Source organism: Gnatocerus cornutus, chromosome 1 (genome assembly GCF_029298725.1).
Source record: "Gnatocerus cornutus isolate USDA-ARS CGAHR chromosome 1, icGnaCorn1.1, whole genome shotgun sequence".
Taxonomy (NCBI): Eukaryota; Metazoa; Arthropoda; class Insecta; order Coleoptera; family Tenebrionidae; genus Gnatocerus; species Gnatocerus cornutus.
The window spans coordinates 27,710,856-27,735,988 of record NC_142233.1 but is presented as its reverse complement, the minus strand read 5'-3'; the positions used below and the strand labels follow the sequence as shown (position 1 = coordinate 27,735,988).

General features: G+C 31.6%; 5 protein-coding genes across 5 annotated transcripts; 1 reads left to right on the top strand and 4 right to left on the bottom strand.

Annotated features, from left to right (window-relative positions):
- Positions 1–8,054: 8,054 nt before the first annotated feature.
- Positions 8,055–9,575, bottom strand: LOC148181214 (phospholipase A1-like). The gene is made up of 4 exons (XM_088046063.1): positions 9,177–9,575; positions 8,751–9,122; positions 8,329–8,703; positions 8,055–8,283 (listed from the first exon to the last, which is right to left on the bottom strand). Exons 1-4 carry the CDS (start codon positions 9,223–9,225, stop codon positions 8,072–8,074), a joined length of 1,008 nt encoding a protein of 335 aa, XP_087902189.1. The 5' UTR covers positions 9,226–9,575; the 3' UTR covers positions 8,055–8,071.
- A 485-nt stretch (positions 9,576–10,060) lies between these two features.
- Positions 10,061–12,852, bottom strand: LOC148181213 (phospholipase A1-like). Its single transcript, XM_088048924.1, has 4 exons — positions 12,721–12,852; positions 10,754–11,128; positions 10,325–10,699; positions 10,061–10,278 (listed from the first exon to the last, which is right to left on the bottom strand). Exons 1-4 carry the CDS (start codon positions 12,770–12,772, stop codon positions 10,064–10,066), a joined length of 1,017 nt encoding a protein of 338 aa, XP_087905050.1. The 5' UTR covers positions 12,773–12,852; the 3' UTR covers positions 10,061–10,063.
- A 1,958-nt stretch (positions 12,853–14,810) lies between these two features.
- Positions 14,811–16,259, bottom strand: LOC148181212 (acidic mammalian chitinase-like). Its single transcript, XM_088039702.1, has 6 exons — positions 16,130–16,259; positions 15,910–16,080; positions 15,520–15,856; positions 15,163–15,475; positions 14,996–15,112; positions 14,811–14,945 (listed from the first exon to the last, which is right to left on the bottom strand). Exons 1-6 carry the CDS (start codon positions 16,200–16,202, stop codon positions 14,817–14,819), a joined length of 1,140 nt encoding a protein of 379 aa, XP_087895828.1. The 5' UTR covers positions 16,203–16,259; the 3' UTR covers positions 14,811–14,816.
- A 464-nt stretch (positions 16,260–16,723) lies between these two features.
- Positions 16,724–18,237, top strand: LOC148181211 (chitinase-like protein 3). Its single transcript, XM_088039673.1, has 6 exons — positions 16,724–16,884; positions 16,932–17,102; positions 17,151–17,487; positions 17,534–17,846; positions 17,895–18,011; positions 18,062–18,237. The coding sequence occupies exons 1-6, from the start codon at positions 16,818–16,820 to the stop codon at positions 18,185–18,187; spliced, it is 1,131 nt and encodes a 376-aa protein (XP_087895799.1). The 5' UTR covers positions 16,724–16,817; the 3' UTR covers positions 18,188–18,237.
- A 4,874-nt stretch (positions 18,238–23,111) lies between these two features.
- On the bottom strand, positions 23,112–24,737 carry LOC148181210 (phospholipase A1-like). Its single transcript, XM_088043549.1, has 4 exons — positions 24,592–24,737; positions 24,174–24,545; positions 23,748–24,107; positions 23,112–23,697 (listed from the first exon to the last, which is right to left on the bottom strand). The coding sequence occupies exons 1-4, from the start codon at positions 24,644–24,646 to the stop codon at positions 23,483–23,485; spliced, it is 1,002 nt and encodes a 333-aa protein (XP_087899675.1). The 5' UTR covers positions 24,647–24,737; the 3' UTR covers positions 23,112–23,482.
- Positions 24,738–25,133: the final 396 nt, after the last annotated feature.

Genomic DNA, 25,133 nt, shown 5'->3' with positions numbered 1-25,133 from the left:
ATACTTACTTTTATACTTAATATTATGCACAACATAATTTACTTAATTACATAAAATTATTACGAATTTGCTTACCTGCTGTCATTGAAACTGATGTCATCAACAGCAAGATTGCAAAGAACTCCATTTAGTAAAGTCTAGAACAAAAAGTACCTTTAAATTAAAATATAAAACATGTATGTACTGAAATACGTAATTTGGTAATACAGTTCAAAACCAGTAAATGTACTTATTTTTATACACATATTTTACTTATCAGGTATTAAAAATTTTGAGTTATTACAATTTTTACAATGTGAACCTCTTATTATCTGCTTGAACATCAATTTAACAACCTGATAATTTTCTTTGCGTACCTATGTATTTTTTTGGTATTTAAACCAATGGTAAATAAAATGAATGCATTGTATTCTTAAATATGTTTCTCTTTATAAGAAAAGTTTAGGTTAAAGTTTTAGGACAGGTGTCCTAGGACTCATGCCTAGCCGAAAACCGGGGATATCGGGAAGAGCTGTGAATTTGTAAATTGCTGAAAAAAAAGTTCCCACTCCAACAGAAACTGAGAAAAGACATGACAAAGTTGACCAATCACAAGGCCGCGTGGAAATGGTCTGCAGGATACACTCGCGTGTTTTTACCATCATATTATGCAATGTATTTTTACATGTGTCCACTACAGATGTCTAACTTATCTCTTTCAAATCCTGCTGCGCCTTTGTAAATCGGTAAATTCTCTGTAGGAAAAATGAGCAATAGTAGCAACAATTCCATAGAAAAGTTTTTAAATGTAGCTGAGGTTTAGCAAAACCACTTACACCAGAATATAAATCTGGCATTATAAAACTTTAATTTAAAAAAAACAAACCTGTTTTTGCTTTTAAGTTGGCACTTACAACGTTTTGGAGTGGCAGGTCTTAAGTATACCTCTAGTAGGTAAGCTCTAAAATGCCCCACAAATAGGACCAAAAATAACTACTTTTATTCTAAACATACCAATTTGCGACTCTGATACCATAATAGATCACAACTAAGGCCCGAGAATCTATATTTACTTACCAGATAGGGTGCATTAAAACTCAAACTGCATAAAAACCAAAAAAAGGGATTGTAAACCTTCTCATTTTATCATGGCAATGTTAGTGATGCATGAACCCATGAAATAGTTACAAAAGTTTATATAATTTTTCAAATTGTATAAATTGTTTGATGAAAAAAGGTCAACAGGTGAAAATATGCTTCACTCTATCAAAAGATATAATTTTCGATAGTTCGTGAAGTTACTTTTTTATTTTTATAAAAATGTCAGTACTTAGTTTCATAAAAAAAAATTTTTTTTAAATACATTTCTAAAATTTAGTAATTTTCGATCACAATACAGTCACCAAAAAAAAAAACAAAAAACGCAACCTACGATATTAACTTTTAAATGTAGAACCCAGACTTGGCGATGTTTGGAACAAGGCTAGATGACACTTGACCAACATTTATTCGACAGAAAATGGTAGCTTTTTTTGAAGGACAAGAGATATGCTTACCTAAACGCACATGTTTGTGTAAATGTGAAAATTTTTATAAACTCATTGAATAAAATTAGTTTTGTGTAGTTCTCAGAAATACATAGGTAAATGACACCATTTATTTAACAAAACACTTCTAGATTGTGAAAAATTTTAAAACAAAATCTAGAAGTGTTTTTTTCAAATTTTAAAACAAAAAAGAAGATAGGATTTTTTGCCGGAACTACATACAGGATGTCCGGAAAGTGACGCACTACCTTGAAAGAAGGTAATTGGGTGGTCCCCCAGAATACCAAAAAAATGTTAAAAAAAATTCCAGACTCTCTGTTTTCGCAGGAGAAACAAAAGAAAATAAGGAAAATGGCAACATTGCAGAACTGGACTCCCCTATAATTTAAATTTCCAGTATTCGAAGCCATAGTAACATTGCTGTTGTATTGTTGGCGTTAGTCAGGTTGGGTCATGAACGAGTAATGTAACTATGGTTTCACGTGAACGATGCCACACTGATCGAGATTGTTGATTCAAGAATTTTGTTAACAGTTTTCAGGCATTTCTTACAAGTTTTTTCCGATTTTTTTTGCACCATGTCTTTGCGCAAAATGTTCTTTAGGTAACAAATTTATTTGAACGTAAAATTATTGCACAGAAATCGTTAATTTTTGCATCAAACTTTGTCTCTTCAACCCATCATATCTCGAAAAATTGAAGGATTTTTTTTAACATTTTTCCGGTGATCTATGGCATTGTCCGAAGATACAGTTTCACGGTGGTGCGCGACTTTCCGGACAATCCTGTATTTAAATAACGCAAGTTACGCAGTGTAATAAATAAGTATGTTATTGTCTTTTATTTTACATTTCACTTAAAAAATGGTGAACTACTAGTAGTTTTTACGTAATAATTTCCTGATTGATGTGTTGTTAAATTTCCCATGTCCACATATCTGTTAGAACATAATTTTTTATCATCACAATTCAGTTTTCCAATAATTTGACCCGGATTTTGAATAGCAGATCTAAGAACCATCCAACTCCTGCTATGGGCGCAAAGAACTATAAACATACTTTTAATCCAAAATAATTGGAAAAAAAAATTACCATTTCCAGTAACTCCTGTTAGACTTTTTAAGGTATCTCTCAAACATCCAGGTTGGGAGCTGCCACCGTTAAGAAAAAAATCAATGGTGCCACAGCTTCTTTCCATTCCGAAAACACCGGCATCACTGTGAACCACTTCCACCACTGTGAAATCTTTTTTATTTAGTCTTTGTTTCTTTGGTCGCTGTTCGAAAATTGGTCCAGCGGGATCCATTGCAATAAGGCGTGGTAGTTTTTTGTTAAGGACTTTTCGGACTTTTTTACCAGCAAAAGAACCAATTTGTCCGCCTAAGGAGTGGCCAATAAGCAATACGTTTTCAATAGAAATGGAGTACTCTTGAATTAAAGTAACAATAAACTCTCCAATGGTGTAACCTTAAGAATATTTATAGTTACAGTTGTGTAGTTACAAAAACTTACCAATTTTCGTGGCGGCAAAAGATGCAGATATGTAATTCATTTTTGAGTAGGTGGAATAATCTACTTGAATGACATTACACTTTGGATTCAAGTTGAAAAACATTTCGGTGTATAGTGGATACCACTCACATTTCATATTTTGTAACCAACCGTATATTAAAAAAATAATAGGAGCTTTGTTATCCACTGCACTAGCATTAGACGAATTGATTAAAGTGTAATGTTCCGTATCATTGCTTGAAAATAAATAAAATTTTATTTTATTTCGTTCTACTGTAATATTTTGATCATTGTTAGAAGTAAAAGGAATCTTATTGTAGATGTTATAAACATCCTTCAAAATTGCATCACTAACATTTAAAAAGTTTTCACCTAAAACAATGGTAATCAATTAGTTTTTAAGAAAAATTGCTAGCAGTTCTAATAACTTCATTCCTAACAAATCATAATCTATTGAAATTGCTTACCACTACTTAAAGAAATAGAAGCCACTAGTATCAACATTAAAGCATAAGAATCCATTTTACAAAATCTTAAAATTTCACTTATTCAATTATAAAATAGAGAACAGTGCTTAAAATTTAAAAATTTAAGATTACTAAAAAAATTTAATAACACAACTTTACTAAAACTACTGCTAAAGTGCTAATAGTTATTTCATAACAGGTTTTTATAACTGTGTTGAGTATTAAAATTTTTACAATGGAAAATTTTTTTAGTATCTGTCCATTAGTGTCGGCCGTGGCCCCATTATTTTTCGCGTATGTAGATATTTACATATTTATTCAATTTCCTTTGTTATTTTATCTTTTGGCATAACCAAAACTTTCATAAATTTGTAAGTTATTGTGTGCCTAAATACTAAAAATGTGCACACTTTACGTTACAAAAAAACCTACAGCCGGGATATTTAATAGTATATTAAATAACGTGTTTTATAATGGCCAATTTGTTGCACGAGTTCCCGGTGTACAAAACGAGCCAAGCCGTAGGCGAGTTTTGTATGGGGCGAGTGCACCAATGCCATTATAAAACAAGTCCTTTATACTATTTTTCGAATTTGCACCCTTTTTTTTAAATTTAAAGTTTCCAATTCTAAGACATCGTTTTACACGATTGGTAATAGTTTTGTAACCACAACTTGCCTCACATCTATTATATTTAGGTACAATTATTGTTGACCGCAAAAGACAATTAAATTATATTGATATTTTTTGATCACGCAGCAATTTATTAAACACGAATCGTAAAATCCAAATTGACCAAGAACTTGACAGGAAACAGGTGACAGCCAGATTAATTAGTTCTGCCAATTCTTAAAAAACAAAATTTCCTACTTTGAGTTCTTTTATAGATACCTATAAACGACTCCAAATTGAGTACTTTAATGGACCTATTAAAGCGGCAAATTCGAAAAATGTATATAAAAGCAGCTGTCAAGATAATGTAGCGCTGACCTTCTCAGATGGCTTGACTTTTAAAAGAGCCGCTTTTACAAAGCAGGTATAAATTGAGAATAGCATTCCTTAGATAAACCCTGGAAATGGGTTTTACAATCAGTGGTTAGTTCGTAGAATAGATAAACTTGAGTATAACCATGGGTATTTCTTATTCGGTCGACCGGCGATGGGATTGTGAGTTATTCCTGGTAAAAGTGGGAATTGTATGCGTGTTTACCCGTCATAATTAACATATTTTACTTCAAAAATTTTTGCAAAGTGCTTCAGACAAGTGGCAAGTTCAAAAAAGCTCTATAATTTTGCATCAAAATTGGCGGCTAAAAAATAATGATTTGCATGACAAATTTTTAATTTTTTTGCAACTTTTGTGTTTTCTGATATAAACTTATCCAAAAAATGAAATAGAGAATGTATAAAGAAACCAAAATAACAGCAAGTTAAAAAAATTAAATATACAAAAATTATTAGAAAAATTAAGATACAAATACTCAAAGATTTCGAGGAACTTTATCTAAAGCAAATGAAGATAAAATCCAAATAGAGAATGTGAACGAATTTAAAAAACATAGATGATCTAGTAAGATTTGTACAAATGTGTAAAATATGTACGATTTGAAATTGCAAATTAGGAAAAAATGTAATCATATTTATATATATTTAAAGAATAATAAAATAAATAAATTTAGTGAAGTGGAAGTTAGAAAAACTTGTTGAATTCTAAATAATCTTGGATTGATAAATAATATTTGAAAAGTTCTAAAAAAGAAGGAAACTAAGAATATATTTATAGCCATAAATAGGTTAATATTATAAATAAACCTGAATAAAGGTATGTTAACAATATTTTTTCTATATTTTTTTACGCTTTTTTAAATTCACATAACAAAAAAATTATATGTGATTCGAAGTTTTTTCGACAAAGGTGTTGTTTAGTACTTTGCTTAGATTTGAAAACAGCAACTTTCAAAAAAGGTACTCAAAATTAATTTCAATTTATCGAACAGTGTAATTAATTACATCCAATTGATTCACTGAGACTACAAAAGTCTGCTAGAACATATTAGGATCATGGTTCCAGTCGCATCACGTGAATACGATTAGTTGTAGAACGAATTTTATTTTGAATTAATCTCAACATATTTCCAAATGTCTCATTACTTAAATGGAACCTTCAAATTTCTTATCATTTTCGATAACTAGTTTTTCGTATAAATACATACGTAAAAATCAATCTACAAACTGTTTATAGCCTCGTACTTATGAAAGTTGTTCGACAATTTCCTCATCATCATCCGAATCAAATATTGGCACATCATTTATCAACATTTTGTGATTTTAATAATTGCAAAACCACAACGTAAACCGTTTTTGTCCGTTCATTTCACAAACAAAATTAAATAAAACTTGGGGAATTTTGTTTCCAGTGTTACCAATTTCGCTTATCTCCGGTATAACTAACCTAGATCGAAAAAGTACTTGTAAAATTGGTCACCATTTATACCAGGAATAACCGGCGGTATAAAATTATGCCTAGGATAACTACCCAGAGCTTATACAGGGTTTATACCTGATTTGTAAAAGCGGCCCTAAGGGTGTTTACGACGGTGCGGTTGGGGGGTCATAAATTTCGGCTCTGAGGCCTGGGTTGTCACTCAAACACTGTTTATGTGATTCGCATTTAGTTTAGTCATTAAATTTCTTTAACATTTCATAGCCACCCTTGATGCTAGAAACATTTATAAACACCTTGTACTTAACCTTAAACCCACAACACTGATTTTTTACTCAGAAGTAAATAATAACAATAGTAACGATGATACTTATACAATTAGTGTTGACTAATTTTGGAAAAACCCACCCTTAAATGTCATACCTAGCTATTATCCAAACGTAATTCGCTAATATTACAATTACGAAAAATCCCGGATAATTCTAGCAGAAAAGATGAAATCCAGGATTTTTTGCATGAAAACGACGTCTGCTTCGAAGAAAATTACAGCAAGTCGGAATTAATCGAAGTTCTTCGCACCAAAACATACATATAGCACACGTTCGGCGAAATAATGCAACAAAGAAGCGATTGATTTAATTTATCAAGAAGTGCACAAAATCAGCGTTTCTAGCTGCAAAAACAGTGTTGTGGGATTTGTTGCGCATGTAATAAAGATTGAACACAATTATAGAAAAAATCATCACCAAGAATTAATAATGAGTTTAAATGACAACGACGATTTCAGTGAAATGGAATTTGATAAATTTGTCTATTTATTAGTTAATAAATTGTATATTTTTAATTGGTTAATAAATTATCTCGTAATTTGTTGTTGATTTTTACATATTTTTTATTAGTACAAAAAAATAAAATTCATCTGATATGAATCCTCTTATGAAACGGTTATTGTAGATAAAGTACAATATTTAATTTGATCATAATGGCTTTATTACGCGGCTCGTTTTTTAAACTTTACCCACGTTTAATATGGGCATTATAAATGCAGACAACAATTAGACATAACTAGCCATTGTATCCAGCCACATCCAGTGTAACCATTAAGACATTAAGCAATGTTGCCAAATAAAAATTAATCAAAAATTCACAATAATTATTAAGTTTAAACACCAGAAATAGAAGAAAAATGTAGATTTTTATGAATTGACTTTCTCAACGAGTTAATAATATGTAATTTACCATAATTTGCGCTTAGTTTTAACTACAAGTTTCTTAAATAAATGAATTAAATGTTATCAACTTTAAACTTTTTAATGAAAACAAAATGTAACATTTTAAAAAAAATATATTGTTTATATTAAGTTGTCCTGCGGTATGTTTTTTGAGACTTTGAAACACCCGTATTGTTTTTCAACGTTCAGCAATAGCAACGTATCTTCGAGCTTTATAATTTATAAGAATTTGTTGCGAATAGCAGCGTATTTAATAACACTGTTTAAAACGGTTTAATATTATAGAAGCACCAACTGTCGATGTCTAATATAAATTATAAATCGTCGGCTTAAGTTGTTAAGTTGCTAAGTTTTTTTGGATCAAATGCATTTTTGATTTTGTAAAAACAAAAACAAAAAGATTTAGCGTTTCATTCTATTATGTGTTGTAATTTCAGAATAAAGAAACAATCTTATTTCAGTCTACAAGATTTCATATCTCAGATTGGACGATAAATATGTGAAAAATTAAGATTTATCGAACACCATCAAAAAAATTCAAAATGGACTTAGAAACATAATGACCTAAACCGACGAAATAGAGAATAATTGTAAATAAAACATTGTAAGATACGCGTTTGAAGACTCGTTCCTAGTTACAGATCCAATAAATCATGACTTTTTAAAGTTTTATTTAAATAACAACTATTCTATGACTCATGTTTGAATTTATTATATTGTTTTTTAAAAATGTTTTTGAATGTCACCATTATCACAAAATAGCTCTTTAAAATAAAAATACGAGTTTTTCAGTATAATTATTTCAACTAATTCTGCACAGAAATAACAAATCAGAAATTTGATATACAGAGTGTCCCAGATCTCAGTGACCCTGTGTTTCAATTTCTACCCCTCACTCAAAATAAGGTGACCGACTCGTTGTGTTCACATAATAATTTCCAGTTTTATTAGTATGTATGTCTCCCATATCCAGGTATTCGTCAGAACACGAATTTTTGCTGTCACAATCACGATTACTACCTACAAGTTTTTTTCCTAGAAAATGATTCGGATTCTGAAGAGCCGACACGAAAACTTGCCACGATCGACGATGACTACAAAAAACTAAAAAAAAAGCGTCAAATAAAACAATCTTAAAGAAAATATTACCATTATCAGTAATATCCGATAAATGTGATAAAATTTTCCAAAGACAACCAGGTTGAAAACTGCCACCGTTAAGAAAAAAATCAGTTGTACCACAACGGGTTTTCATTCCAAAGACACCACCACTACTGTGAATTACTTCGACAATTGTAAAATCATTTTTATTCAGTCTTTGCTTCTTTGGTAGCTGTTCAAAGAGTGGTCCAGCAGGATCCAATGTAATAATGCGCGGTAATTTTTTGTGAAGGAGTTCTTGGACTCTTTTTCCAACAAAAGACCCGATTTGGCCGCCCAAAGAATGACCAATAACTAGTATGTTGTCAAAGCGAATGGAATATTCTTCAATTAAAGTAACAATAAATTCTCCAATAACGGAACCTATAGTGAAAATTAACTTTTTGGAAAGTCATCGCACAAAAATTTACCTATTTTAGGAACGAAAGAAGCTGCAGAAATATAATTAGCTTGTGAGTAGGTGGAATAATCTACTTCAATTATATTATATTGTGAATCCAGGTTAAAGAAGATTTCGGTTAATTCTTTGTACCATTCAGAGTTCCGATCCTTCAACCAGCCATGTATCAAGAAAATAATTGGAACATTTTTATGCACTGCACTCGCGTTAGAAGGAGTAATTAAAGAATATTTTTTTGTATTACTGCCTGTTAATAAATAAAATTCAATTTTATTTGGTTCAACATTCATCTTTGAATGTGCGGTTTCGGTTAAAGGAATGCCATTGCAGATGTTATAAATATCCTGCAGTACAGCTTCACTGATATTTAACAAGTCTTGGGCTAAAATAAAAAATTGAAATTAAAAAACACAAATCACAATTTTAAATTACTTACCAGTGCCGACACAAACAAATGTTAACAATAGCAAGATTGTAAAGCACATCGTTTTTGTTACCTTTAAATAATAAATGCCACTGATCTTATTACCTATGTACTATATAAAATCATATGCAATTTCTAACATTTATAAATCAGTTATAGGTATTACTCTCTAATACATTTAATTTTATATCACAACCCGGCCAAGACTTTACCACAATGGTAGGTATTTATTTTAAAATATCACTTACTTACAATTTTGTTTGTGTAAATTTATGATTCATATTAATTTATTTACCAAACATAAAACTTGGTTTCTTAATGTAATCGTAACTGTTAAAATACGTAAAATATATCTTTGAGCTAAATTTTTGTTCGCGCTTTAAACTTTTTTAAACATATAAATGCGAAGCAAACATATATATCAATCAAAGTACATTTTTTCTATGAACGTCACAATGTAGGTACAGTCAAAATAATTAAATATTCACTAGTTTTATTGTTGTGAAAATTAGACTTTGTTTACCTACAATACTGATTAGATATTTTCTACATATTTTGAAAACAAGTACTTACTCATAGAAATCGTTTGAAGAATGTTGACGCTAAAGTAAGAAAAAAGACCTACATCTAGAACTTCCCAATTCTTAGAATTAAGGTTATAAATGTTGAGTTGAATTTTTGTTTCCATCTGTTTTGTTCCACGGTATATCGATTAGGTCCATTTTTTATGATTATTTCTATTTTTTTATATTAAACAAAAATAAATTAATAAACATTTCTAGACTTTAGTAGTTTAGTGATTTTCAACGGAATACATTCTAGTGAATCGGTAAATCTTTTAACTCTTTTTATATAAATACATAATATGTCGTACCTAATACTGTTTTAAAAACCATATTTTACTTTTCATAAAATGGTTCCTCACTCGTCGTTTTTACATAATAATTTCCAGTTTTATCAGTATCTATGTCGCCCAAATTCACAAACTCGTCAGAACATGATTTTTTGCTCTCACAATCACGATTACTACCAACTAGTTTTTGTGCTAGAAATTTATCCTGATTCCAAATTGAAGATACGTAAACTTTCCAACTTCTAGAATGGCTACAAAACACTAAAAAAAATTCTACAATAAAAACTTATTATAAAACAAATTTCACCTGTTCCGTCAACTTCTGTTAAACTTTTTAAACCGTCGGCGACACATGCAGGTTGATAATTACCACCATTAAGATAAAAATCGATGGTGCCACACTCTCCTTTCATTCCAAAGAATCCGCCATTACTGTGAATCACATTGACAAATTCATAATCGTTTTTATTCAGTCTTTTCTTCTTTGGTCCCTGTTCAAAAATTGGTCCTGCTGGATCCAGGGCAACAAAGCGTGGTAATTTTTCGTTGATGTTTTCTTGGACTTTTTTACCGACAAAACCTCCAATTTGGCCGCCCAAGGAGTGGCCAATAAGTAATATATTATCGATATTGACGGAGTTTTCTTGAATTAAACTACCAATAAAATTGGAAATGACAGTTCCTAACAAAAAAAATTGTTAAATCAATTTTATTTTTTTATTTTTTGAGAACTCACCCACTCCTTCGGCGTTAGAAGTTGCAATTACATAAGCCGATTTTGAGTAATGTGAATAATCAACTTGTATTATATTGTACTCTGAATTCTGCTCAAATAACGCCTCCGTGAATAGTTGGTACCATTCACATGTCCGATCGTTCAACCAACCATGTATTAAAAATATTATACGAACATTGCTATCTACTGCACTAGCATTAGAGCTAGTAATTAATTCATAATTTTTAGTATCACCGTTAGAAAATAAATAAAATTGTATTTTATCTGGATCTACATTCACAGTTTCGTCTGTATTTGATTTAGTGAAAGGGACTCCATTGGCGATATTAAAAATATCCTTTTGAACTTCAGGACTAACACTCGATAAGTCTTGGCCTGAAATATACAATAAAATTTTGAATTTATATTTGAAGATAAATAAGTTAAAATAATCCACGACTTAAACTGACTGATTTTTTTGCAAAAAGAATGTGATTCATAATTATACATACAAGGTGTTTATAAATGTTTCTAGCATCAAAGGTGGCTCTGGAATTCCTGTCATGCACTATTTTTCCGCTTTGTTTTCATAGTGAATATAACTATCTTAAGATTTTTTTTATAATGTTACTTACGTGAATGGGACATTTCAGTTACGATTTTGTGTCCAAGTTTTTCATTTTCAGGTTTTAAACCACAACTAACACAGTAACTTACTTTATTTCATGTTTGAGGTTAACTGCAAATGTCAGTTGAAAAATTGAAACTCACATTTGTAATAAGCGGCAAATTTCTATAACATTTCGTAGCCACCCTTGATGCTAGAAACATTTGTAAACACCTTGTATATAACATACTTATAAAAGGTTGTTTTGAAACACATAAATATAACAAAAAATATACTAATACATCAAATGAACTGAAAATTTAATTTTTCAAATTTGCTGTGGTAATAGCTATTAACATACCTAGTAATGTTATGGCACTGATTACAGCCGCGGATGGCAGTTTGATTTAAGCCATCTAAGGCTGTAATAAGCTATAATATTCGTGGTATGTTGAAGATTTAATCGGATTCTGCCTATTTTGACGAAATTTTAATGAAACTAAATAATTGTCAAATTGACAGATTGGCATTGTAAAAGGTTTATAACAGTACAATTATTTAGTTGACATTTTATTACAGTTATGAGATGCCTAACAACCGTATTTTAGGTTATATTATGATAGCAATTACAGACAGAAGCCGATTATAGTTATTTATAGTCGCGTGTGGTAACTTATATTTTACAGCGCAAAATCAGTAGCGTAGCCGGAGTGCTTTAATGACTGAGCGCTGTAAAATGGTTAACGCACAAGAGTTGTACATATTAAACTTTTTAGCCGAAAAACTTTTAATTGAAATAATTGAGTTTTTCAAAATTCATGAGAACTGTCACATCTGTTCTGTCGATCCTATAGTTGGTGCACAAAAGAACACAAGGTGGCGCTGTATAAAAATGTTTTAATATGACTTTAAAAATAGAAATATTGTCTTAATTCAGATAATAATTTAGGTAGATATCACTTTGGTGATCAATCTTCATTACGGTAAAGTGATTTTATTTTCTAAACGCATCTGAAGAGCAAACGATTTGGGCAATTTTTACCGCACGGCCTGTGTAAACGTCCAGGGCGCTTGTAAATTCCGAAGATGTCATTTGAATGTTAATTTGACGTTTACAATTCATGAGGCCAAAAAACTATTTCCTCATATGTTTTAGGTGCGTTAACAGACTGTTGCCGCATCGGATGCGGTAATAGTTTTGTTACCATAATAGAGCGAAAATTTAAACAAATTAGATTAAAAAAAATAGCATAAAAAACTTGTTTTATAAAACTGATAAGCACTTGTGCTAGAAACCTATTAAAATGCTAATTGTAAAAGTAACAGAAAGTTAACCGAATGTTAGAAATCAGAAAATGGCAGTCCATATTAACTTGCTTACCGTGGGATAAAGACATTGAAGCTAACAACACTAAAATTTCGAGATATGGCATTTTTCCCGAATATTATAAAAACTAATAAAATGTTTTATGACTATTAAACGTCATACGTGAAATTTAAAAAAGTTATTGGCCTGTAGTGAAACACGAAATTTTGTAATTCGACTAAACTAAGTTTTTGGCGCAATGGTATTTATACTTTTCTCATATCACTTACTTAAAATTTTGCATAAATGCTCTTTGAGTAAATATTCACATTATGTAAATAATAAAACATATTTATTTACTCGTATTAACCCAACTTGATATTTGTCTTTTATGTAACCGCACTGTAACATTAATTTGTACAACATTTTTGAAGAAAAGAAATTAATGTCTAAACTAAAAATTATTGCAGATAATTCACACGTGAGTGAAAGGTAGATTGCAAGATAAGTTGAAATTAGTTCATGCCAAGAGTTTTGTAAATTTGTGAGGCTCATGTTGTTTATTAGTGAGATGTTCCACTATCGCTCATTTAAAAAAAATACTCCTAATACATATTTTAAGTAAAGTTGCTTATGATATGTGTAATATTTCTGTATAGTAAATAGAAAATCGCTACCCTCATGCACATCTTTATCAACAACAACTTTCGTTGTTAAATCTTCATCACGAACTAAATCAAGCCATAAAAAGTTTGGTAGATAAAAATTATGAATAAATAAATGGGAACGAAGAGTAATGTATAAATGTAATTGTATAAATTCTGCAATTTATTTGTTTTTATGAGGGGATAAAACAATAAGATCAAAGTAGGTAGGTGTTGTATATTTGGTTACTTTCCTCTACTAATGTCAAAAAAGCAATTTTCTCTGAGTGTTCACGCTAACTTTTTTTTCTTTAAATTATAAATGTAGAAGTAATAATTTCGATAAATATTTGTAATATGTAATACGTATATGTACTACAAAGATGAACCACATAGTTGTTTATTCCGACAAAAACTCTTTATTACACTTGGTAATTTGTTTATCATTTATGGTTATAAGTTATGAACATATCGTTAATATCCAAACAAAGTTACTACTGATTATATTCAAATTTGATATGTTTCAGACAGCGAATAAAATTAATATAACGACTATTAACACATACTTTCTTTTATTAAAATAAAAATGCGCTGTCGGAGAAAATAAAGTGAGTACAGCAAGCACAAAAATCGAACAGTCTTTGATAATAGATACAAATTATCAAATTAAAATAAAATGAATACAATTAATACTAAATTTGGCAATGAACTTTTCTCGCTTTGTCGTACTATTAAATCATACACCGATAAATATTGAAGTGGCAGTTCAAAACCAAAAGCTTTGTTTCAAGAAATAGCAACAAATGTTTAAAAATTAACTTATTATTACAGACACAATCAAAACTTTATAGCTTACATCATTTAACATTTTAATACAACTTTGCCGTTTTTTGCTTTTAGACACTATACATGGCGAGCCAAATTTATAGATATCTTGGATGACAAACTATCTTGATCACCCGTTATATCAGTACCCATCAAACTCCATTATCTCTTTATTTGTTATACATTTTTAAAAAGAAACATTGAGGAAAATTCCATTCACAAATCAGTACATTCTTATCACCATTTTTAAATGTCTCGTATTACCATAGCTGATAGTAAAATGTTTTAAAAATTATCAACTTCTCAGAAAACACAATTCGATTTTCTTTTTTATGGTCGTTTCCACCGTTACTAACTAAAAAAAGCAAAATTTATTTGTAATTTTACTGTCACTGTTTTTTAATTATAAAAACAACCGTAAGACTATAATTAGTAAGACATTTGGAACCCTTCCGCCGGATATGCGAATTTTGCAGATAATCCCATATTTTAAAAATTATTACATTAGCATTAATAATATTTTTTTACATATAAATGCCATTTTGCACTCTCTTTTCTCATTCGCTATTGTGTTCTTTTTTGACAAAATCCAAATAATCAAGTAGATAAATGATATCAAAAACAAAAAAGTTCGGTTTACATAAACGGGAATTGAGAGGTGAAGAAATAATTAAATCTTTTGTTTGTCAGTTTTTTTTTTAATTAGCCTTTTATTTCTTTATTAATAGCTTTAAGAAGACCGTTCTTTTCACCACAGAATTCGTGCATGTCGTCTGTTTCTATAGACCAAATAAAAACTCCAGCTAAATTTTTTTCTTTGGCGTATTTTACCTAAAATCGCAACATTATTTATTATTTTTCTACTTTTTATTTAGTTTTACTTTTTCAGCAACAGACTTTTCATTGTCAAAGCCGATCCAAAAACTGCCATCGTAGAGATAAGGAACCTTCATATCTTCTAAGTAGACAACAGTACCGTCCGGATGTAATTCACAAATCTAAAAAAAATTAAATGTATTAATCAATCACGTCTTTTTCTCAAAGTTACCTCGTTGTATCCTAAACTTCCAAGATTAGCTGTGTACGGCCCTGGTTCACCAGGTCCCGACGTTTGATCATTAACATCATGTTTCGCCGGGTCAGCAAGAATAAAAGAGTGTCCATAAAAAGCCACACCAATAGCAACTTTTTGTGCTTCGGCACCTCCATCTAACCAATATCTAATAGCAGCATCGGCATTTCGATTGTCTTTTTGCCACTGACTTTCGTTATCTCCACCATAAAGAGGAGAGTTTTCTGCTGCAAATCCACCCCACATGGCGTGGAAATCATAAGTCATAACGTTTATAATATCCAGAACTCTAAAAATGTTTGTTATTCAAGCTAAAGATTTTAAAAAACGTACTCTGTCATCACTGGAATATCATATCCGCCAACTTCTCCAGGAATTGAATTCACGGCGGCTGTAAGAAGATATCCTTTAGGTTCAAAAGCAGCTTTCAAACCTCTAAGAAGTTTGTTGAAAGTTTCCTTATCTTGAGGATATTCCCAATCAACATCGAGACCATCATAACCATAAGTTTCGAAAAATTCGATTGCGCTTTGAGTCAACGCGTCCATTTTCGCGGGATCATTGGCTGCTGACTCGAAGGCCCAAGGACTTGCAGTGGCTCCTCCCACGCTCAACATGACTTTCAAATTCGGATTTATTTCTTTTAAAGCACTGACTCGTTTCAAACCTCCTGCAAGATCAGAAATGTTAATCTCGTCTCATCTTTAATGAAGTTAGATCTACCTTGATTTATGTCATTTTCCTCGTCTAAAACTGCAATCTTGCAGTCTTCATCAAGGCCAACAAAAGCGTAGTTAACATGTGTGCACAAGTTGGCATCGATATCTTCAGGAACAAATTTTCCATTTCCAGGTCTTTGAGCGCCCCAACTGGCGTAGTAACAAATGACTTTATCTAGAAACAGATTGAAAATAAGAAGTTAAGGACACGGAGATGATTTTACTAGTGCTAGCTTTGCATTCTTGCAAAAAAAACACAGAAAGAAGGAGAACGATCTTTAACAACATTTTGCACATGTTTCAAACTTGGTGATCTAATTACTGAAGTGGCTGATTTTTACTTTATCTGTGTTTTGATAGTACCCATGTAAACACTTAGGTAAGCACTTGCACAACTCAAGGACTGTGCCAGCCTCAAAAATATTAAAACAGAGTCCTTAAACTTTAATAATAGAAAGATACAGCGTTCACGTGGAAATAAAATGGCTTTAAAAAAACACACACTCAAAATCAACAAAGAAGCTATTAAAACGAAAAGATTTTTCTTATGTTTGAAGTGGATCCAAGCGTATCTATTTGTTTCGAGTACAGAATTGACCATAAACATTTTGATACAGAGATATAGAGCTGTCTCAATAATTGAACTTTCGATTTCATAATTGTAAAAATGGTCTGACCAATTGTATCCCTCTAGAAGCTACTTACCTAATTTTAAGTACAGCACTTAAGTATGTTTTTAATCAGATAAATTCATTGGCGTCACAAATCCATAGTAAACTTTACCTTAATATACTCCAAAGTTTGTTTGTCACGCCACTGGAAGCATCAAGATCACCGAAACGTTTTTACCGATCTATATAAAGATTGCTTTCAAATATAACTTTTATAAAATAGAAGTACCATCAAGCAACAATGATTTTAAAATTGGTTGCATTTTATCTCTCTGCAGTTCTTCTGATCCAGACCGTAGATGCATCTAGTAAGACTATTCAAGAACAGACGTTATAGGTAATTTCTTGATTTAAGATTATGTGATTTGTTACTACGCCAGCTGGGCCGTTTCCCGCCCTGGAAACGGTAAATTTGTTCCGGAAGACATCGATCCAAATCTCTGTACTCATATCAACTATGCTTTCGCCGGACTTAACACTGACGGAACTCTTCAATTCTTAGACGAAGAAATCGATGTCAACCAAGGTGAGTTTGTGTTGTTGTCTTCATAAAACTCACGACGGAATTTTATAGGAGGGTTTAAAAGAATAAGTGCTTTGAAAGAACAAAATCCTAACTTGAAAGTCCTTTTGAGTGTTGGTGGTGCTACTGCAGGAGGAGACACGTTCATATCAATTTCTATGGATGCTCAAAAACAACAAGCGTTGGCTCAAAGTGCGATTGAGTTTTTTGAAACTTACAACTTTGATGGCTTGGATGTTGACTGGGAATATCCTCAAGGCAAAGAAGGATTTAACGCCATTCTCACATCTTTGAGAGCTGCTTTCCAACCTAAAGGTTATTTACTGACGGTGGCTGTTAATTCGATTCCTTCAGAAGTTGGAGGATATGACATTCCGACAATGTCTCAGTAAGATTGTGTCTCCGTTTGGTCTTTTTTTCATGTCAATTTTTAGAAATCTGGATATTATAAACGTGATGACGTACGATTTTCATGGTATCTTTGCGGGCTTTACTTCAGAAAATTCTCCTCTGTATGGAGGTGTTAATGAAAGCGACTGGATGCAACAGAATCGGAATGCTGATGCTGCCATACGATATTGGATAGACGGAGGGGCTGATCCACAAAAAGTTGCCATAGGAGTGGCATTTTATGGTCATTCGTTTATTTTGCAAGATGCGTCCAACAATGGGTTAAATGCTCCAACTGTTGCACCAGCTGACCCAGGAGAATATACTGACAATTTGGGTAGTTTAGGATACAACGAGGTATTGCACAAAAAGTAGAAAGCGACTTTGGTCTTACAGGTTTTTTAGATTTGCGAATTTCATCCTAATGGAAAGATAGTTTTCTTGGATGATATGAAAGTGCCTTATCTATACGATGGAACTTTTTGGATTGGATACGATAATGAACAATCTGTGGCGCTTAAAGTAAGGAGAAAAAAATACAAAATTACTCAAATTTGGTGTCTTAATCTTAGGTAGAATATGCTAAAAAGATGAACTTGGCAGGAGTTTTTATTTGGTCTATTGAAACAGATGATATGCACGGATTTTGTGGTGAGAAGAATGGGTTGCTTAAGGCAATTAACAATGCAATGAAATAATAATTTAATTCTGGAAATAAAATTTGATTTAATAAATAATTCAATTCATTCATAGTCGAGTATATCCAATAATCTAGATGCAAAGTACCCGCCATGATGTTCCCACTTACCAGCCATATTGGAAATAGGGGATTTAAATTTTTAGGCAACCCGCAACTCTCAAGTGTAATGTTTTGCTCTAAGTTGAAATATACCACCGAAAATAGTCGAAAAACTTGACAGATAATATTTTAGATAACTTACTGTACAGTATTGTATTGCTGATTACATATAAAAACTTGTTACGACAAAAAAAAAACACTTTTAAGATATTGAGTTTGTTAAATGACGCATAATATAAATAAATTAAGATATTATAAAATAATAAAAAACTTTTAGTTTTAAAGTCGGCCAAATATTTAACTTCACAAAAATTGCATGTAAAGCAGGCAACCAACAATACAGCTGTTTATTTTGTAAGTTACAGTTGAATTTCGATTCGTCGTCTCATATTAGTCGAAATTTCTTCGAGAACTACGATTTTATATATTTATTTGAATTTTTGCGCAAAAATAATAACAACAATGTTGCGGTCTTAATTCACCGACGAATAAAGGCGAAGGGCAGTTTTTACCGATGTTTCGTAATGGCTTTATCCCTTTGTTTAATTAGTTGAACGCTGCGACTTGGAGAAGTCGGATGTGTTTGTGCATGTGAAGTGAAATTGTGCCGTTTTAGAATATGCATTAAAAGGTAGGTGCTAAATGAGTTAGTTTATTTGGGAACCACGCAGGGCAGAAATGTTTCGCAAATCTTTTCATTCATGAGTTTCAAAATTCAACTTCTTGTTTAAAGTAAGACGTGCTTAAGTGTAATTCAATGCGCAGTTAAGTTGATATAGCCTTAACTTAACTTCTCTAGTGAATAGATACAGTAATGTACAGGAAATGTCGAGTTTATTTCTTTTTAATTTCGCGCTTTTGAAATTGAATAGTTGCAGGATAATACTAACAGATAATTTACTTAAAACCGTTTCAATTTAGATATTTCCATTTCGTATTAGTTTCTACGAACTTTTCGTTTAATAGCTTTAAAGAAATAAACAATATTGCTTTTGTTTAAAAGTGGATAGTTACAGTGATTTCCACGAAACATTCGGTTTATTCTCTTTTAAATTTCATGATTTCGGGAGTGCAGTCGTGCCTTTGTTAGCGAACAATTTTTTGCGCAATAAGAAAAACGGTTAGGTAATCACGTAATCTCATTTAATTATTTGATCGGGTGTCCAAGCCTTTGTCTGCATCAATTAATTTTTTGGTAATCACGTAATCGCACCTATTTAATTAGTTGGAAGGGCAGTTGTGCAGTGGTTCTTGTCGAAGACAGACGTGTTTGTGAGGAATAAAGCGACTTTGGAATTGAACTGTTGCAGGGTGGGTACTAGTAATGGTTTATTTAGAGACGTTGCGGTTTAGACACATTTCGCGTTAGTTTCTTGTTTATTAGATTTAACAATTTCGCTTTTGATTAAAGTTAATTGTGTTTAAATGTTATTCAGTGCGCGGCTTATTTGAGAAGTTTGATTTCTATGTGTTTATTGAAATTTGTTTATTTCAGATTACTTTCGGGAACTTGATGGATGGAGCGATCATGCAACAATGGATGGATGGCAAGGAAGCGTTGTATTCTAATTATTTTTTTTTAATGTTTTTATTGCTTTAGATTATAGCAGACTTCGATGTGGATGGAACTGGCCTAGACTTCTTCAGTGGTGCTAGCAGTTAACGTCGCAACGCTCTAAATAATTTCTCTTTCTTTCAGGAATCGTTAAGAAGTTTTTAATGTTTTTTATGTTTTAGATTGCAGCAGGCTTCAAAGTGGAAGACTTCAAGGAACATCTTCGTGGGTGCTAGCACTCAACTCCATCGTCCTTAACAAACTTCTTGTTTATTTTAAGTCATTTCTTTTTGTTTCAGGGATTTGTAAAGAAGTTTTCAATGTTTTGAATATTTTAGATTGTAGCAGAGTTCGATGAGGATGACAGGACTTCAAGGAACGACGTGGGTGCTAGCGTTCAACTCCATTTAGAAATGGATGAACTCACTTCTTGACTCATTTGATTAATTTCTGTTTGTTTTAGATGTGTTCTGGTGAGGATGACAACAACTTCAAGAAAATTTCAATTCCACTTTCATCAGTGATTCTTCCATCTTTTAATTAATTTCTTAATTTTAGAGCCTGTACATAGTATAGTTAGTTAAGTTAGCAAGTAGGTTAGCACGTAAGTTTAGCAAGTAAGTTATAAAATAAGATTTAGAATAAGTTATAAAATAAGTTTTCAACTAACAAAATGTGGTAGGTGCGCAAATAATATTTGGTAACATTGGAATCTTATAACCAGATCTAACTGTTGGGAACTAACATTCTGGAAAATTGTTAATACGGGCCTAACACAAATATGTACAACGTAATATGTTTCAGATTTTAAAATTCTACAGAATTTCGACTTCTAGGACATCTTCAATAGTGAGAGGATTCAACGCCCCGGCCAGCAAGCAAGTTTCATTTTATTTATACTAGATTCCTTTTCAGGGCTTGTCTAGAAGTTTTTAATGTTCTGAATGTTACAAAGAGCAGCCAACATCGAGGTGGAGGACAGGACTTCGACTTCCAGGACCGTTTTCAAGAGTACGAGGATTCAACGCCCCAGCCAGCAAGCATGTTTCATTTTATTTATACTAGATTCCTTTTCAGGGCTTGTCTAGGAGTTTTTAATGTTCTAAATGTTACAGAGAGTAGCCAACATCGAGGTGGAGGACAGGATTTCGACTCCAGGACCGGCTTAATGTATTTTGTTCTTCATTTCAGAGCTCACCTGTACCTAGTATAGTTAGTTTAAGTTAGGAAATAAGTTTAGAAAGTAAATTATGCAATACAGTTTTAGAATAAGTTATGGTATAAGCTGGCATGCATGTAACAAAACGGGATAAAAAGTAAACATAAATAACATTGGGTTCTTAACAAGATCTAACTGAAATATTTAACTGGGAAACTAACGGGACTAACGCCAATAAGTGATTTAATACGTTTCAGATTTTACAATCCACCAGGTCGGGCTGTCAGCGTAGAAAGATGTCGACGCCAGGTTTGAGTTTCTAATCTTTTTCTCTGTCAGGTTTGAAAATGTTGAGTGCTAGCACCGGTTTGTATCTTTTTTTTAATTTTTGTTGTTTTGTGTTGTGTTTTTTGTTTCAGATAGCAGAGTTCTGCAGAGTCCCCTTGGTCACTTGTAAAGCGCTTGCGCCCACTACACCAGGGCCGGCCGGTCTTACTAAAAGAAATTTCCAGAATAGAAACTGCAGAAGTTCGAGGATCTCTCAGGCGGTTCCTGGATTCGGAAATTGCCGGAGATGTTTCCACAAAAGCGATGAGTTTCTAACTCTTTTCTCTTTTAGGAAAATCTTGAGTGCTAGCATCTATTGGGTAACTTTTGTTTATTTTGTTCTTTCGCATTTGCTTTTGTTTGTCTCCTATTTTCCAGATATCTAGGGGTCTCGAGGTCACCAGACCAGAAGATGGGAATTGAAAGACGTCTCCAAAAATTTAACAGATGACAACAGTTCGAGCCCTCATTGTCTACAGCTAGGGGGTGGAGACCCCCGGTGAGTGTACATTTCTTTCCTTCACTGTCACAGATAAAACACGTGTTGTGCTCTTTTGTTTCGAGTCAATCATTGTGGATTCAATTTTGGAAGGCCCTGTCAGGCGGATTAGACAATCCTTCTTCTTACTCTTGGATTCGAAATTTGGTTCAAGGGCAACAGTGTTTAACATTTAAACTGAAGATTGCAAAATGTATTAGGAGTATCTTATTTAAGTAATTTTTGAATTATACTATGAATGTATTCTGTTCGAGTTAATAAGACGTAAACACAAATTTACAAATTTTAATTTATTTTCTTCACGTTAAAGTTAAAATTACAGTAGAACCTCGAAACAGAAAACTCTAAACTAATTATTCATAAAAGTCTCAAAAATAATTTTAAACTTCATAGTTTTTTCGGGCTTATTTACATAAGCTGCTGAAAAATTATGGTGTGTGGATTCCTAAAAAATTGCTTTGGAGACAAAGTTGTCTAATAACAAACAATTTCTATAGTTTTGTTTGAGAGGTAAATTGTATTATTACTTATGAAAAATGGTGAATGCGCCGGTGATCACTCTTACATTTTTAATTATTTTTATACATTATAAAAACTACAGACCATTTAGTATTTACACTTATTATTATTGCATTACGATGAAGTAGGAACTAGTTTATCACAAATCACTGAGAATTCTACGACAGCATAGAAAATAAAACAGACTACCATTGACTTCTTACAAATACTTTTTTATTATAAAACCCATTATTTTAATAAATAACGATGCTTGTCAACTTGTTTTAATGACATCGTTGGAAAAACACCTTAGAAAAATTATAATAACATTTTTTTTGCTTTTCAAAATGTAAAACTGATTTTGCAATATAGGCAACATTTGATACGCCGGCGTAACAGATTTATATTATTGCATACACAAATGTTATTTCCAAGATGGCCCATGCTAGGAACACGAACACGGATTTTTACTACCACCACCAGCTTTTCACCGTCTAGGTATATTATAACATGTCACTGAGTATATCTTATCAGGAACGAAATATTTACCTTAATACAGCAAACCAAAATACGCTTATTTATCTTCTTGCAGGAAAAAAAATTAAATTTACAGTACTAAAAAAAACAACTTGATGTATGTTCTCAAGCTCGTACTAAAAGAATGCAATTATAAAATTCAAGTTTTTCACGAAAATTCTATACTAACTTGCATTTCAAGTTCGCTGAGGTCGTAAAAGTTGAATGTCTAAACAATGCTGGTCTAAAAAAACAAAAAAACTAAAAAATTCTTACGACATGGGTTAATTACTTTACTTTGTTTACTAAAATTATGTACAAAATAGCAGAATTTGTTTTCCTATTAATCGGGAAAAATGTTTCACATACCGTAATTTTTTTAAAATACCTACTTTGTGGAAAACTTTTCAATTCATTTAAAACTGATAAAAAGTCACTTAACAGTAAAGACTGACAATTTTCAAGGTAAGTAATAATTGTAAATACACACTATTAGTAGAATAAATAAAATGTTAGGGATAATAAATTGAAGCTGTACCATTTTATAATTTGAAAAGTTGAATTTATTGATGATCAATTATTGTTGATTGAAGATTAAGAAAAGTAGGAAGAACGAAGCAACTCCATATTTACTTCAAGATTAGTCGTCATAATAAGGTGCAGATCCTGTAGTTCTTAAATAGAATTTTCCACTTCTATTAATTTTAAAGTCTCCTAAATAAACAAAATTATTAGGACACGAGTTTGAATCAGCTAAATAAGTTGCCCAATTATTACACTCTCTTGCTTTAAAATGATTTTTGTTCTTAACAGCAGCCGCAAACAGGCTCCAGCTCCTCTGATGATTACAGAACACTAAGAAAAAATGCGTATAATTACAAGTATTCTAATTAAATTAAACATACCTGATTCAGAAAGTTGAGTTAAGTGAATACAATTCGGTTGTATACTACCACCATTAGGATAAAAATCGATAGTGCCACAAGAACCCAAATGTCCAAAAACACCTCCATTAGTGTGAATCACGTCCACTACAGTGGCGTCATTTTTGTTTAATTTTTTATTCAGTGGTCGCTGCTCGAAAAGAGGACCGGCAGGATCTAATGCAATGATCCTGGGAAGTTTCTGACCCAAAATGTTTTGAACTTTTCTTCCGAGAAACGAAGAAACCTGTCCACCCAAAGAATGACCGATTATTAGGATGTTTTCGATAGGAATTGAATAGTTTCGATTTAGGGTGGCGACGAACTTTCCAATAATATTACCTTTTATGATATGTGATTAATAATAATTATTGATAGTAATAAACAAACATTGTTGAAATGACTCACCTACTTCTTCAGTAGTAGAAGATGCTGATACGTAATCTATCTCGGAATAAGGTGAGTAATCGACTTGAATTACATTATACCGAGTGTTCAGTCCAAAAAAAGTTTCCATCATTAATTGATACCAATAAGTAGTCCGATTTTGAGTCCAACCATGAATAAGAAAGAGAACAGGATTAGTTCTGCTTATCGCACTAGCATTGGAACTATTAATGATGGTATAATTTTTAGTGTTATTATTTAAAAATAGATAATATTTTATTTTATCTGGATACACTGTGATATTCTTAGCGTTTCTTACGGCTAGAGGTATTAAGTTGTAGATGTCATAGATATCTTTTAAAATTTCTTGATTAAGACTTGATAAATCGTTTTCTAAAAAGTAGATATTAAAAATGTTTTTTTTTCAAATGTTGCTTACCAATGCTCCCACCAGCATAAATCAACATTAAAAAGATTATTATAAATGATGCCATTTTACAATGTCTTAAAGTAAACCTAAGTATAGTGAAATTTACGAGTAATACTAATAGAAAAATAAAACAATAAAATTTAGCAAAACACGTTTGTAAATACACTACTGAAATCTTTACTGATATCTATCTTTTATATACTCGAACAATATGTATGGTATTATAAAAATATGAAAAATTTTAATTTTATTTCTAATTATGCAACATTTTACAAATGTTTTAAATACCTCAAATCCATACACCCGATTACAAGTCAGTGGCACAAAATTGTGTTGACGCATCAGGTAGCATCAGTTCGATTGGGGTTGCTAAGGCGCAACTCTTATTTGCAATGCCTCAAATCAACATGAAATCGAGCCCTTAGATAATATTAGTTTTTTATGACTAGCAACGAAATATTAAAGATTTTTTTCCAATTTCTAATAATTAAATACTCATTTTATATAATGAATCTTATTATTAAAACAACACTTAATCGAAAGTATAAATA

Coding starts and splice junctions, on each gene's coding strand:
- LOC148181210 (XM_088043549.1), bottom strand. CDS start 24,646: ATGGCATCATTTATAATAATCTTTTTAATGTTGATTTATGCTGGTGGG. Junction 24,108..24,173: donor TTCTACTACTGAAGAAGTAG/GTGAGTCATTTC, acceptor ATATCATAAAAG/GTAATATTATTGGAAAGTTC. Junction 23,698..23,747: donor AACTCAACTTTCTGAATCAG/GTATGTTTAATT, acceptor ATTTTTTCTTAG/TGTTCTGTAATCATCAGAGG.
- LOC148181214 (XM_088046063.1), bottom strand. CDS start 9,225: ATGTGCTTTACAATCTTGCTATTGTTAACATTTGTTTGTGTCGGCACT. Junction 9,123..9,176: donor ATTTGTTTGTGTCGGCACTG/GTAAGTAATTTA, acceptor TTTTTATTTTAG/CCCAAGACTTGTTAAATATC. Junction 8,284..8,328: donor ATCGGATATTACTGATAATG/GTAATATTTTCT, acceptor CTTTTTTTTTAG/TTTTTTGTAGTCATCGTCGA.
- LOC148181211 (XM_088039673.1), top strand. CDS start 16,818: ATGATTTTAAAATTGGTTGCATTTTATCTCTCTGCAGTTCTTCTGATC. Junction 17,847..17,894: donor GTAGTTTAGGATACAACGAG/GTATTGCACAAA, acceptor CAGGTTTTTTAG/ATTTGCGAATTTCATCCTAA. Junction 18,012..18,061: donor AACAATCTGTGGCGCTTAAA/GTAAGGAGAAAA, acceptor TCTTAATCTTAG/GTAGAATATGCTAAAAAGAT.
- LOC148181213 (XM_088048924.1), bottom strand. CDS start 12,772: ATGCCATATCTCGAAATTTTAGTGTTGTTAGCTTCAATGTCTTTATCC. Junction 11,129..12,720: donor TTCAATGTCTTTATCCCACG/GTAAGCAAGTTA, acceptor TGTATATTTCAG/GCCAAGACTTATCGAGTGTT. Junction 10,279..10,324: donor AACAGAAGTTGACGGAACAG/GTGAAATTTGTT, acceptor AATTTTTTTTAG/TGTTTTGTAGCCATTCTAGA.
- LOC148181212 (XM_088039702.1), bottom strand. CDS start 16,202: ATGTGCAAAATGTTGTTAAAGATCGTTCTCCTTCTTTCTGTGTTTTTT. Junction 15,857..15,909: donor GGAAAATGACATAAATCAAG/GTAGATCTAACT, acceptor CTGATCTTGCAG/GAGGTTTGAAACGAGTCAGT. Junction 15,113..15,162: donor GAAGTTTAGGATACAACGAG/GTAACTTTGAGA, acceptor AATTTTTTTTAG/ATTTGTGAATTACATCCGGA.